The sequence below is a fragment of the Rhipicephalus sanguineus genome, chromosome 3 (assembly GCF_013339695.2).
Source record: "Rhipicephalus sanguineus isolate Rsan-2018 chromosome 3, BIME_Rsan_1.4, whole genome shotgun sequence".
NCBI lineage: Eukaryota > Metazoa > Arthropoda > Arachnida > Ixodida > Ixodidae > Rhipicephalus > Rhipicephalus sanguineus.
This window is the reverse complement of record NC_051178.1, coordinates 213,873,177-213,887,966: the sequence shown is the minus strand read 5'-3', so window position 1 is coordinate 213,887,966 and position 14,790 is coordinate 213,873,177. Positions and strand designations below refer to the sequence as shown.

Sequence of the window (14,790 nt, the reverse complement as noted above, 5' to 3'; positions counted from 1 at the left end):
CCAGTCGCGAATGTTTGCGTGTCCAGTTGTAGTCACAAGGGTGGATTAGCCTTTAGATTATCGACGAATGATGTCCGTGCTCGCCAGTACAGTTAAACCTGGATGTAACGAACCTGCATGTAATGAATTCCTGGATTTAACGAATTTCCTTCAATCCCCAATACCATCCCCATAGAAGCCCATGTATTTGTGACCTCCATGTAAGGAAGGTGTTGCGGTAATTCACCTGAATGTAACGAATTTGCGGCACTGATCATATATTATTTTGAGTCGTAACATCACTAAAATATTGTAAGATTTATAATACGAAAATTAATATTACACAGGGGCAGCTGCGGGTAGAACGCATACCATTGCAGCAGGTACAGCAGGCAAGTGCGTGCCGCGATGATGATACAAGCGTCGTCGCTAGAATAGCTTGCCCCGCTTAGCGGCAAATGGAGTTTCCTCGTTGCAAAGCCTTCAAGATGGTAATGCGACGCGCCATCTTGAAGGCCACGCTATGCAGATTTTGCTTGCGAGTTGCGACGCCTGGTGGCGCTACTGTGCCGAACGGGTGAACGAAGCGGTGAGGCGGGTCAAGGTGCGAGGCTCTGCGAGCGCCAGGCATTCTCTCTTTTTAGGCTTCTCAGCTGCTCTTGCTGTGACAATGAGCTCCGTGCCGAGAAAGCGCAAGGTTTTGTCTTTTGAAGAAAAGTTTGCGATTGTAAATGCGGTTTCCGCGGGTGAGAAAAAGAAGGACGTTGCTGTGCAATTTAATATCCCAGCCACCCTGTCGACGATATTGAGTGCGAAGGACAGCATCCGCGAGGCAGCGGAGTCGGGCACGGGCTCGAAGAAGAAAAGACTGAAGAAGTCAACGTACGCTGATGTGGACAAGGCCGTCTTCACCTGGTTTCTGGACACACGGGCACGCAACGTGCCCATAAGTGGCGCAATCCTGCAGCAGAAAGCGAAGGATTTTGCGTCGATTCTTGGCCATGACGATTTCAAGGCAAGTAACGGCTGGCTGCAAGGGTTCAAGAGCCGGCACGGTGTCGTCGGTAGAGTGATTAGTGGCGAGTCCGCATTTGCTGACAGCGATGCCTCTGCCTCGTGGGTGGTCGAGAAGCTGCCTGGCATCTTGGACCGCTATGAGGCGGCGGACTTGTACAACGCCGATGAAACGGCGTTGTCCTACCAGATGTTGCCGAATCGCACGTTGGAGCTTAAAGGGCACGATTGTCGAGGCGGAAAGCAGAGCAAACTACGTGTCACAGTCTTGCTTTGTGCAAACAGTGACGGCAGCGACAAAAGAATCCCATTAGTTATAGCAAAAAATGCCCGGCCAAGGTGTTTTAAAGGCACGAAGCGGATGCCAGTCAAGTACGTGGCCAATTCGAAGGCCTGGATGAGCCGAAAAATCTTTACTGAATGGCTGAAGGTATTCAACGAAGATGTCAAGCGTCAGGGTCGCCAAATATGTCTATTGCTTGACAACTGCTCCACGCACCACATCGAAGGCCTTCAGCTATCGAACATCGAGCTGCAGTACTTCCCTGCTAACTGCACGTCCCTAATACAGCCGTTAGACAAAGGATCATCAACAGCTTTAAGTGCTATCGTAGTCACGTCATTCAGAAAATCCTCTTGGATATACGTTTTGAACGGCTGACAAAGATAGACATTTACCAAGCCATCGAGATGCTTGCTGCTTCCTGGCAGGAAGTAAAAGCTGACACAGTCGCAAATTGCTTCATGAAAGCCCGGGTGTCAGTGGTTACAGAGGCTGTGTCGACGAAGAAGAACCCCAGGAACCCTCAAATCCATCCGACGTCAGTGAAGCGTGGGATGCACGTCGTGTGAATGGTGGAGTGCCCGACGACGTTGCACTTGACATTTTGTACGTTGACAGTGATGCTGTATCTACCGAAGAAATGTCGGATGTGGCACTTGTAGAAACTGCCCAAGATCGCGGTGATGGTGAAGGTTCGTCAGAGGCAGATACATCGCCGTTGCCTACCGCGAAGAAGGTCTTGGACGCACTAGACATTCTGCGCCGTCACGTTGGCTCACAGGATGACGAGGCAGCATTGGATGAGTTGGTTTCTCTGAACCACAGCGTGACGTCATCTTTAACGCGAAAGACACAAGCCAAAACAACGCAGTTTTTTTGTGCTACATAAATATTTGAGGTGAGTGGCACTGAAGTGGCATCCGCCGCGTCTTCGTTTGGTTTTCGCAATAGTTTCTCTAGTCTTTACTCGAAAACTGCGTGTAACGAAAACCTGGATGTAACGAAAATTTGCGAACTTTTTCCAATTTCGTTATATCCAGGTTTAACTGCGTAGTGTGCACGTATCTCACAGGAGTACGGCCACTAGCGTGGGTTCGGACTTAGCGAGCCACAGGGCCGCGTCTGCCGTCGCCTCGCGTGAACTAGCACGCCGCTGCACACGTACGTTCGAGCGCAAACAGAGGCGCCGAGCGTAGTGCGGCAAGCACACAGTACCGCTCTTGAGATTCGCAACACTTTATTGCCTGCGGCAACACCACAAAATGCAGTACAATGCACGCTCCCAAAGGCGGCGGGAGAAGCAAAACAGGCTTAACCATGCCACGGGCGAAAGTACAAAACAAAGGGTGCCGCGAGCACGTCTCCGCGGGCAAAAAGGGCTCACGGCGACACGCCACTGAGGGAAACGGTCCCTCGCGACTATGCTGCGTACTCTTACAATCTGCGACGACAGGGCCCGATCGCTCGAGCAAGGGCAAACTCCACTCGCGTTGACTTCGATAGGTATGGTTTCGGCATAGTATGACCACGCGCGAATGCACCGCACTGCTCTTCAGCCTGGCATTTGGAAAAGGACAACGTAAGGTAAGCACTCGCCGCTGGTGCAAGGCACTGTTAGCGATCTCCGTCTGAGCGAGCCCAAACAAAGGAGCCGATGGACGGGAAAGAAAGTACGTGCTTACCCTACGAGGTCCAGAGAGAGTCTGACCCCCCCCCCCCCTCCCGCGCAAAATGTCTCGCGAGACTCGAACGCGGCGCCACCATCGAAATCCGGCGCCGGGGTGAGGAGGGTTAACGTCACCCCCGCTCGCCCAGTGCCGTAGGACGGCGGAGGAGGGGAGCGTCATGATCGGACATGAAGATGGCAGAAATAGGTGAAAAACCCGTGCAATGGCAACGGGCAAGCCTCAATCCCCACAAATGTATGACTGTACAGCGAGTATTCGTTGCACTTTGAGTTTTCCCTTTCCTGGGCACAAGATTGCCAAAGTCTGACTGCCATCTTCTTCACCGCCATAACCACGTGACAATATGATATTGAAGGATACAAAATGCGCAACTACTAGACAAAGACAAGAGGACAACACGGACAAGTGGAAACTTTCAACTCGTTTGAGCTTGTCTGTGTTGTACTCTCGTCTAGTAGTCGCACATTATATCCTTCAATATCATGAACCACTTCACCAAACAACAATCTTTATTTAACATGATACTGCTAAGTGAAAACCATGTTGAAGGAGGCCGCTCACCTTGTCCATGCCAAACAGCATCTGATACTGAGGCACCAGTGCATTTCGTGGCTCTGTTAGAATCTGCACCAGCATGTCCTCACTCAGGCTGTGGAAAGGCACGAGCACAGGGAAGCGGCCCACAAACTCGGGAATCATGCCAAACTCGATCAGGTCCCGAGCTTCCACACCACGCAGCAGAGCATCACGTTCCGCATTGTCATCGCTGGCACTGGAGTAGGGCGAGGCATTGGCTAACCCTGCCTGGGAGGCAGCCCGACGTCCCGGAGAGTCCAGCGAAGGGGCACAAAAACCGAGGTACTGCGAAGAAGCACACATCCACTGCTCCATCTCATCTTGGCCTGCATCTTGCATGACTCTACATCAGGCTTAGCAGAGGACAAATCCACGCCAGCTCTAGAAACAGGCCACAGTGCACTCAATACGCATCATGTTAGAGCAGTTATGATTTGCATTGTTGTGACTGTTGTCAAGAATTAAGTATTCGGAACATCAAAAGCGTTCGTCCTCATCATCAGCAGCCTGTCTTATCTCCACTGTAGGATGAAGGCCTCTCCCAATGACCCACCCTGTCCTGCGCGAGCTTACTTCATTTAATGTTCGCAACTTGCTCAAGTTCGTTGCTCCACTGTACCTTTGCCGTCAATTAATCTGCCTTTTCCCCTGCTGTTGCTGAGTGGAACAACCTTCTCGGTGATATTGCTGCATTATCTAACAGGGATGCTTTCCGTGAAAACCACACGTAGTGTATGACTAACCCTGTGTAATGATTAGGGGTGTATGAATATTCGAACTTCTGAATATCTTTCGAATAGCGTTTGCTATTCGATTCGCACCGGAATTTTACTAGTCGAACTATTCGAACCTCCAGAAAATAAATATAATGGTTTGTAATAATGGAAAATAAATATAATGACGATAAATCAGAGTGCAGCGTGCTTGGTCTTGCGTTTTGGGGCGATGTGTGAAGCTGCTAGCCACTTCCACCGGTACTCCGAGCGATCGCTGTGCGACGAGCTTGGCCGGGGAGTCCGCTGCCGATGCGTGAAGTGCTCATCTACGATTCCGAGGAGCCAGCGGGTGATGCGATTCGTTGCTCGCAACGAAGCACTATGCAGCTTCTTCGGTTTCGCGAAAAAACCGCAACTAGCGCGAGTTAGGCTTAGCCACGACTTCGAGCAGTAAGCTGTGATCACCGCTATCAGTGTTGAGCATGTATAGCTTGCACTTTGATTTTTCATTTCTTGCGCACAAGTTAGCTGAATAAAGAGTTTCGTCTTTAATAGTGTGGCTGCTGCCTTCTTCACCATCATGACCTCGTGACAGTATATCTGGGTTCATGCCAAAACCACGATACGATTATGAGGCGTGACGTATCGGAGGGCTCTGGGAATTAGACCCCCTGAATCTAAGTACACGGGCCTCTAGCACTTCACCTCCATCAAAATGCGACCGCTGCGGCCGGCATTGAACTTGTGACCTCTGGGTCAGCAGCTCAGCACTGTAACCACTGTACCGCTGAGGTGGATGTTTATTTCTTGCATACCATGCTGATATGTACTTATGTCATTTGCTTTCAGCTATTTTTGCCTTCATGATATTTTCCTATTGTAATCCCCCTAACTCAATGTCTTTAAATGGATGTGTAAGGTACAATAAATAATAGTAAATAAATGAAAACTCAATAAATTACACTAAACTCCCGTTAAGGCGAACTCGGTTAAGACGAATTCTCACTTACGCCGAACAACACGTTCGTTTGGTTTCCCATAGACTCAATGCTGCAAAAAAAAAAGAATCCGCTTAAGACAAACCGCCCAACAGGTGCTCTTGTTTTAAGACAAACTTACTGGCGATTCTGCGCAACAAACATTGCAGTTTGGTTGGGCATTCAGGCGACAGAGGGAAAGAAAAACTTCTGACGCAAAGCAAATTGCAATGCAGAGGGAGGGAGCGAGATAAGCGAAAAAGAAACGTCAGCAGATAAAGCCAGTACCTCCCCCCCCCCCAGTTTGTGGGTGGGGGAAGAAATGGCTTTATCAGCAAAGAAAGCAACAAAACGAGTTGAGGGGCTTTACTACTGGAACCCCCAAGCCATTGCATTTTCTTTTGCATTCTCCCCACATTCTTCTGTTCCCCAGCTGGAGTACAAAGGAGAACGAAAGAACACGAGACCTTGTGGCCCCCATGGGGCCATCTCAAACGCTGTGGACAGAGAGGCAAATGCAAGAGAAGTGGGGGAAAAAAAGCAAAACGAAAACAACAACAGGAACAAATATTGCCCGCGTGTTAGAATCGAGTACGAAACCGACACCATGTTTATGTGTGACAAACTGTGCGAGCACATTTTTTTGTCAGTTCGCATTGGTTCGTGTAGGAGCCTACGAGCGTCGTACCTGTTCTCAGTGAAGTGAAAATTGTGATGTGCAATTTTTTTCAATATGAAAGCGCACGACAAAGGAAGGTCATTTTTCACACTGAATATAGCTGTGTCGTGTCTCTTTCGTGTGCCCGAGGCTTGTGACCGTGGGCAGTGCAAAGGGAGATCTTCGGCTGTACGTCAATCAGGAAGAGTTACTGCAGGCCGAAAATGGAAAAATATCAGATGCACGTTAGAGAAAAATCAGATGCACATTAGATTCGTGTAAATACGATACTTGAAGGCATAGTTTTTACCAAGTTGAGCCAAATAAATGCTTTTTCTTGTCACTTTCCCCCCATTGTAAGTCTACTACCATTCAGTGTTTTCAAGTAACATACAGTAAAACCTCGTTAATTCGAACTCGGTTATTTCGAAATCCCGCATAATTCGAAGGGTTTCTGTGGTCCCATATTTTGCAATGTAAATCTGAGTGGATAATTTGAAGCGGCGGCCAGCGCCAGCCCGGTTAATTCAAAAACTTTGGGCGCCATGTGCCAGTTTCCGATCCCGATTTCGCCGCAAATCCACGGAAGCGACGGCTCTTAGGAGCCACAGGGCAATGCACTGTAGCGATATTAATGAGTGACAGTTGAAGCAACCGAGCCTCGCTGCTGCTAGCGCAAAAAAAAAAAAAAAGAGAGAACAAGGTCTCGTGGTCAGCTAAAAACGTGCGCCTGCGGAAAAGAAGACGTGCTTCACTGCAGCACAGCGGTGACACGCGGGCAGCATGTCGCATGCTTCTCGCAACTTCAGCGCGTCATGATTTACCCATTCTTTTTGGGAAAAGAAAAGATAATAAACGATGGTCTGACGGAATTCATGATGTATGCGAACCTCCGAATGGCGGTTGCTTCGGCAATTTCCGCACTTGCACTGCAGGCCTGTAACACCTGGCCTGTAACGCCTACTTCGAAAACTCAGTGAAAACTTCAATGATCATGTTTTGCAGCCAGAACACATTGCGGATTCCGTCACACTGGCCATTATCATATTCTTTATTTTACCAGAAAGAATGGGCGAATGGTCGCAACATGATGCGCTGAGGCTGCGAGGAGCAGGTGACATGCTGCCCGCGTGTCACCACTGTGCTGCAGTGAAGCACGCCTTCTTTTCTGCAGGCACGCATTTCAGCTGACCACGAGACTTTTTCTTTTCTTTTTTTTTTTGCGCTGATAGCAGCGAGGCCTGCCGTTTTCCCGAGTTCGCAGCAAAAATGGGACCAGGTATTCCTGGAAAACAACCCTTGGAGCCACAAACTAGAAGGCCAAACGAGCACTTCTGATTAGTACTTTCAGTAATTCAGTTCCATGCATCCCGCTTTTTGTATGTTTCGTTAATTCGAAAACCCGCTTAATTCGAAAGTTTTTCACAGTCCCAGTGACTTTGAATTAACGAGGTTTTACTGTATTTGGATACACTTAGCATGTTAGCATGTTTTTTTTGGGAGCACTTCTGATAAACCAAACTCCTGATAAGACGAACAAATGAGTGCGGTCCCTTCGACTTCGTCTTAACGGGAGTCTGCTGTATTGTCACATCACTCAACGAAAGCCCTGTGAGCAAACACGCCTGAGCATATGTGCACATGTATGTGTGCATATTTTGTTGGTGAATAAAAGAAGGGGAATGGATCAAGGGCTTGTTTTTTCGTTGAACATGAAAACAACAGACTATGAAGCCAAGGAAGGTACAGGGCACATCGTTAATCGCTGTTTTTTTTTAACTTCAGCATAGTAATTATGATACAAATGCAAAGAAATTAAAGTGGGCAAAATGACAACTTGCAATCAGTAGAGACCGAACCTACAACCTTTGGATAACACGTCCGATGCTCCACCAATTGAGCTACAGCAGCGGTTGTCCTCCCGCCCACTTTTTCAAAATATTTATAAACCTGGGAGTGTTAGCCAGCATCGCTAGTAGCCATGACAGTGAGTGTGGAACACTCTTTTTGTGCCAGTTGGCATCGCGTAGTGAGTGATCTTTTTATGAGCTGACAGCTGGCCAATGCATAAACACCCGCACACTACCTGAAGGCATCAAGTCTGCCAGAACGAGACCCTCGCTATGAATGAACAAAAGAAGGGGAATAGATTGCGTTGGTGAATGGCGCGGAGCCTGGCCTCCTCCTCCCAAATGCCAACACTATGCAAGAGGGCAACCGGTGGCAAACCAGCGTGGCATGTATGGACATGAGCAGCCCGAGCAAGCAACCTGTCGGCCAGCTCATGGATCTCCTGGCCGCCAAGGCAGCTCCATTCGTCAAAGGCTGCCCTTGTGCTTCACCGACACAGCACTCGGCACTAGCTTCTGCTCACTTGTCACTTGTTCAGCTTGGAGACCTGTCAAATATTCTCGTGCAGCTCCTTGTAGCACATAGCTCTCCTGTAACATGACCAGCTGATCAATCAACTTGCCACCAGGGTGACTCCATTTGTAAGGGGCTGTAAGATCACATGCATCGGCACTGAAATTAAGCTATTAGATCAGGTGAAACTGTTCGTGACTAAGTGTGACAAAATTATCCATGCCAGACTGTAGATTAGGCACAGTGCAGTGTCGGCCAAGATTTACTAAAGACACGACCAGGCCTCCCCATCACCTCACTTTTCTTCAAGTCGAGGCAAGTACCTTTTCATTGCGCCGTCGTCCAACAATGCGGTCAAGGCCATTGAACGCTCCGGAGGCCACAAAAAGCACGTTTGTGGTATCGACCGTCAGGGCATCTCCTCGGAGCTTGCGAGAGCTGCGTTCAGGCACGCTGACCAATGTGCCTTCCAGCATCTTGAGCATGCCCTGCTGTACGCCTTCTCCGCCCACATCCCTCAGCTGGTGAATGCCCGGCACAGCACCAATCTTGTCCACTTCGTCCAGGAACACTATTCCTGCAAGTAACATGCAATCTCAAACACTGTTTCTTCGAGCCACACAGTTGCATAAAGAGAAAACCGTGCTGTTGTGCACGTAGGAATGCAGGGAAGTAGGAAGTTTGGATGGACATTTTTCCCAAAGAGGCAGGACACCTGTCTACAAACAATGTTCCTTCTGTCGCAATGATTTTGTCTCTCCTAAAGCACATAAAATACTACAGTCGAACACGGATATATCGAACTCGAAGGGGATCGCGAATTAGTTCGATATATAAAAAATTCGATATAAAAAAATACAGGTCCCGAGACCTTACCAGTGGTGGACGATCACTTACAATCGGCACATTCAAGAATGACAACTAATTCCACACACACGATGAAACAGAATGTTTTATTTGCGTGAAAAAAAAATCGCTTATCTTGGCCTGCTTCTTCGTCTTCGAAATGAAGTTGAAGACGCTGGCCTCGATCTTATCGAGGCTGTCCAGGTGCAACAGCCCGGTTTCCTCCATGTCGCCGCAACAACGGCGAATCAAGCCGAACGCTGCCGCCACTTCAGCGGCGGAGTACGCGCGTGTAGCCGCCGCCTCGTCCGGACGATCTTCGTCGCCACTTGCACTGTCGGCCTGGGCATCCTGGGTCCCTGCGACCGGAGCTACAATGTCCTCGTCAGCGAAGCTCACAACAGCCTGAACATTGCAGTCCGCTTCCACGAAATCATCCGCAGACACTTCGGGTGGTACGGCAGCCGGGAAGAGGGATGACAACTCGCGAACCGCGTCGTGTATGCACTCGTAGTCGCAGTCTTCACTTGTTTACGCAAGTTCAGCCGTCACGAAGCCTGCCTTCCGGAAGCAGTTGGCCACAGTGTCCATCTTCACGTCTCGCCAGGCGCCCGTCATCATTTGAAGGGCACCAAGCAGGTCAATCTTCAGCTCGGTGCCCATGCGGAGGTTTACCAGCAGCCTATCAAGGAGTCGCCTCCTGTAGCCCACCTTGAAGGAATTGATGATGCCCTGGTCGAGCGGTTGCAGCTTCGCTGTCGTGTTGGCCGGCAGAAACTTCAGCTCGATGTTTTTGAGCTCGCAGGTGGTGTGGTGGGCAGAGCAGTTGTCCACAAGAAGGCAAGCGCAACGCCCCGACTTGCCCAGCTAGACGTCCCACGCTTGCAGCCATTCTATGAACAGCTGACGCGTCATCCACGCCTTCTTGTTCGATGCGTAGTGAACGGGCAGCTGCTTAGAGTTCTTGAAACAGCGCGGTGCCCTTGCTTTTCCCATCACAAAGGGCTGGAGCTTTCGAGACCCATCCATGTTGGCTGCCAGCAGAACGCTCACGCGGACTTTACTCATTTTGCTGCCGTGACACGTGCTACCCCGGACGTCGAGAGTCTTGCTTGGCAGCATTTGCCAAAATAGACCGGTCTCGACGGCATTGAAGATTTCCGCAGGTGAAAACTTCGCGGAGATTTCCGGCCACTCCTTTGTCATCCACTGCTGGATGTCCTGGCTGCTTACGGCTTCACCTTCGCCAGAAATGGTTTTGCCGACGATGTTGTAGCGTTGCTTAAATAGGTGAAGCCACCCGGTCTTGTCGGCGAAATTGTCTTCACCGAGTGCAGCGGCAAATCATTTGGCCTTAGCCATCAGCATTGGGCCATCCACATGAATGTTCTTCGCGCGAACTTCTAAGAACCAGGCATAGAGTGCCTGTTCCACTTTCCCGTGGGCAGGAGTGCGCACACGACAGGCTCCAGACATTCGCTGCTCTGCCGCCGTTCCCTTGATATCTGCCTTGTTCTTCAACAAGGTGCTCAGCGTGCTCAGTAGTATCCTGATGTCGTCCGCCACCGCTGAACTTTTTTTGCCTGCCTCTACACGCTGTATGGCTTTCAACTTCATCGCAAAGTCAAGGTTCTTGCGCTTCTTGACGCTGGCCATTGCTACACGAGAAGTCGAAAATTCAAGCAGTCCGCAGCACCTTTGCACAGCTCGCACAGCATGCACGCAAAAGAGGAACGCGGTGGTATGCGACAACTCACGGAAGTGGACTCCGCCAACAAAGCGCTCGCGATCAGTCGCGATGGCGGCGATGCTAGCTACGCGGGCTACCTGCGAGGGCAGCAGAGATGTACGAAAGGCGCGAGTTGTGGTTGGCTGAGCAAATACGAAAGGCGCGGGCTGTGGTTGGCTGATCAAAATTCACAAAACAGCAACAAAAAAAAAAAGAAAGAAAAGGCGAAAGGAGGAAGCCTCTGGCTCCTTCCTTCCTGCTCTAAAAAGAAAAGACGAAAGGAGGAGGCCGCCAGCTACTTCGTTCCTGCTCTCCGAGCCGACGGTAACACGGAGAAAGCATGAGAAAGAGAGAGAGGGAGAAAAAAAGGGAAAAAAAGCCATTCAGCAAGTTGGAGAATGTGCCGAACAGGAGTACAGTCTGAGCCCTCTCGCCCTCACGTTTTTTGAGCGTATCGGGTGTCGGCGGAGGCGTAGTGCCGCAAAGGTCGCGGGGCGTAGCGAGTGCCGAAGCGCGCCTTCCAGCTCGCACGGTGTTCGGTATATCCGATGGCGTGTAAAAATACCATTCGATATAAACGTGCGAATTTCTATACTTTTACAGAGGATTTTCAAGGGGATAATTTACGAGTTCGATATAGCCGAAAATTCGATATATGTGGGTTCCATATATCCGTGTTCAGCTGTACTTGTTCACTATGACATATAATTTATATGCACTCACGCTTGCATGTACACTTTCTTTGAACATGAACAACATTGACAAGGCACCATGTACAGCACTGACAGAGTGAAACGCAACAATTTAGGGCTAAGTAATGTATGTACTTCTGTTTGCACCGTCTTTGTTTCGGGTTATGTAGGTGTAATTTCGACTCTCAGATCCGAGGCCACATTACCTTTCGCGGCCAGATTTGTAGCAGCAAGACGCAGTTATCTCGAGCAATTGCACAGACCAGTCATTAAATCAAAAGTTTTAACGTTGCGTTTCAATCCGAGAGCACTCTACAGAAAAGAGAAGGGCAATCGCATACTTCAGTTAATCCCGCTTACTTGTAGTACTACTATATATGAGTACCCATGAACAAAAGATGCGATAACCAACAACCATAATGCTAGGGATGAGCGAATAGTCAGCTTGAGGTTCGAAGCAAATTGAAAGCGAATAGTGATTTGGTCGAATAATTTCAATCCAATCTTTCAAATACAGTTCAACCCCTTTATAAGAGACACACACTGGGGAGCACTTCTTGTCCCTTATACAGGCTGTCCCTCATAAGCAGGATACCATGTTCTCATTTTCTGGACGACCCCTACATCAATGCAGGCACGCTGGTGTCTCTTATACCCAATGGTCTGTGTCATTAGTGCCTTTTATGAAGGAGTTCAACTGAAGTATATACCACATATTATTTTTAAAAATGAGCATTTTTTTTATGACCCAACTAACTTGCACAGTATTTCTAAAAATTGGAACTAGGCACGTGTGAACGTCACTTTTTTGGTTCCAAGTAAAATGGAAGCAACTTTGAACAATAGCAAGATTTGTATAGCAGTAGGGTGCAAGTTATAACTGGTACAATACGCTACATTTTAAAAATTACTACACTGAGCGCATATAAGCCTGTATAACAGGCATTTAAACTTAAAATATAGGTAATTGAGGTGAATGTAACATGTACATTTAATCTTGCAGAGCGGCAGTGCAGATTTCCCCTAGATGGGTGGTTTCATGGCATAGCACCACAAGGCTACAGTGAAACCACCTTTACAGGGGAATTATATGTGCTCAAATATAGTACATAGCTAGGGCTCCGTGTTTTCGGTGTTATCTGAAAAAATGCGATATACATTCGCCGGTAAGATTTCTCACAATTTAGATTTATCCGATAAACTCCGATTTCAAGGGCCAATATGACCTGGACCAACACCAATTCGCCCAACTTTTTATTATACTGGTGCCGTTCTTTATCGAAAGGGCAAGTTCTAAGCGCTCACTGATACATCTTCTGGTTTGTCCGATTTAGAGCTTACCGCGCCTAGCTGTAGTAGGCGATGTAGCTGTATTGTGCTCCGACTAAGCTTCCTACATGCAGAAGCTTCACAAGGACTTGCAACTCTCCAACCCCGAATTCAAGGCGCTTCACTTCAACGATCAGTGCTACCTACTCAACAACGCTCTGGAGGGTGGAATCACGACGAGCTGGTTTAATGTAGTTTGTTGTGCACTTTCCTGCCCTGTTGAAGTTGTCGCGGGAGCTGCGCAAAACCAAAAGTTTGGTTTTGTGTGCTTGGCCATGGGCATGTCCATCAAGTCGCTGAAAACCGTATGTCCGTCGAAATGGTTTCCTTTTTATTAAGCTCTAGATGGTAGTTTGGACTACTGGTGCGCCATTTTGTCTTTCTTGAAAAGCAACGAAGCCAAGGGAACGAAGCCAAGGGAGTGTGAGAAGCTCAAGTCTTATTTCATTGCGTGAAGCTGTGCACGACTTGCTCGTTTAGATGAGGAGGTTTCTGATGACCAATTCGTGTGCCGTGCTCTCAATCATTAAGCAACTTGAGGCAGAGAGTACCCTGGTGCACCAAGTTTATCCCATGCTGGGGGTTCATTTGCATGCACTCATCGGTCAATGGCGTGATCCAACCGAGGTCTTTGCATCAGATGTCACAGGTCTGTTCAAACTCCTTTAAGAGAATGACCGCTTAACGACTGTCGCAGACATTCACGATACTACGCTGCTGTCGCCGAAAAGTGGAGACAGACATCTGAGAGGAACCTGTGCGATCAACTCCAGTACACCAAAGAATCGTTTTGGTACTGTGTTCAAATTGTGAATCCAAATGTGAAGCATGAGCTGCCCTGCGCGTTCCAAATGTATGCGCCTATTTTTCAATTAGTGCTTCTTGAAACTGACGACATGAGCCAGTTCCTGAGTGATTTTGCAAATTATCAGTGCTATGAAATATGTAACATTGTTGAACCCCTGTCGTTTTGCAGACTTCACAATGTCCAGTGGCCAATGATTTCTCGCTGCGCGCTGCTTCTGGCGCTTCCTGTTTCTAGTGCTAACGTTGAAAGGGCATTGTCAAAGCTGAGAGTTGTCAATCGAAAGGAGCACGCTTCAATCACTGACAGCAACCTTGCAAAGTATGCTTGCGTGTTTTACAATAAGCTTTAAGCTAAGGTTGCTGTACGCACAAATACACGTGTTTTGTCATCGAGTATTTTGCTTGTGCATATATGTTTTTGTGCATTCAAACCTTCTATAAAAATAAACTGTGCTTCGTGTGTGTTTGATGTTTTAGTATTGAGATCTGAATTAAAATTTTGGGGTTTTGACATTAATGCAAAACTCCGAATTTCGGAGAATTGGGGATTTACGAGAAATAAACTCCAATAAGCGCCAAATTTCCGCCAAAAATATAAACTCCGATAAACACGCGCCAATTTTCAAGAAATATAAACACCGAAAACACGGAGCCCTATACCTAGCATATTCATTCATTTCGAATACTTCGACATTTCTAATAATCTAAATTCGGGTCAAAGCAAATTCGAATACTGTAATATTCGTTCGAATGTTTGAAGCGCCCAATATTTGACTATCCCTACATAATGCCTTAACCCCCGTATTCATAAATGCACCTTAACTCTTTCTTTACAGCGAGAAAATGGGTATTTTTCACATGTCTCGGGAAGAAAGTTATTGCCAGTTTGAAAAGTAGTCCAGCATGCATTGCAGCATACCAAATAATGCATAATGAAATGGTCTTTCCAAAAAATTATAAGTTGCAAAGCAACAAAAATACTGTGGAATGTACAAAAATTTGAAAGTGTGTAACTTTTTGATGCCAGCTGATAAACAGAGCAATAAAAAACACTATACAGCATAACCTTGTTACAACGGATCTGTTTACAACAGACATTCGGATATTACATACCAATTTCTGACATTATGCC

General features: G+C 47.8%; 1 protein-coding gene across 1 annotated transcript in view; it reads right to left on the bottom strand.

The window, feature by feature from the left end:
- The window catches only part of LOC119388271 (ATP-dependent Clp protease ATP-binding subunit clpX-like, mitochondrial), a 72,974-nt gene that overhangs the window by 28,762 nt on the left and 29,422 nt on the right, over nucleotides 1-14,790 (bottom strand). The window contains exons 8-9 of the mRNA XM_037655952.2: nucleotides 8,579-8,832; nucleotides 3,526-3,825 (exon numbers count right to left, since the gene is read on the bottom strand). Of these exons, the coding sequence (XP_037511880.1) occupies nucleotides 3,526-3,825; nucleotides 8,579-8,832 (554 nt within the window). The remainder of the gene's footprint in view (nucleotides 1-3,525; nucleotides 3,826-8,578; nucleotides 8,833-14,790) is intronic.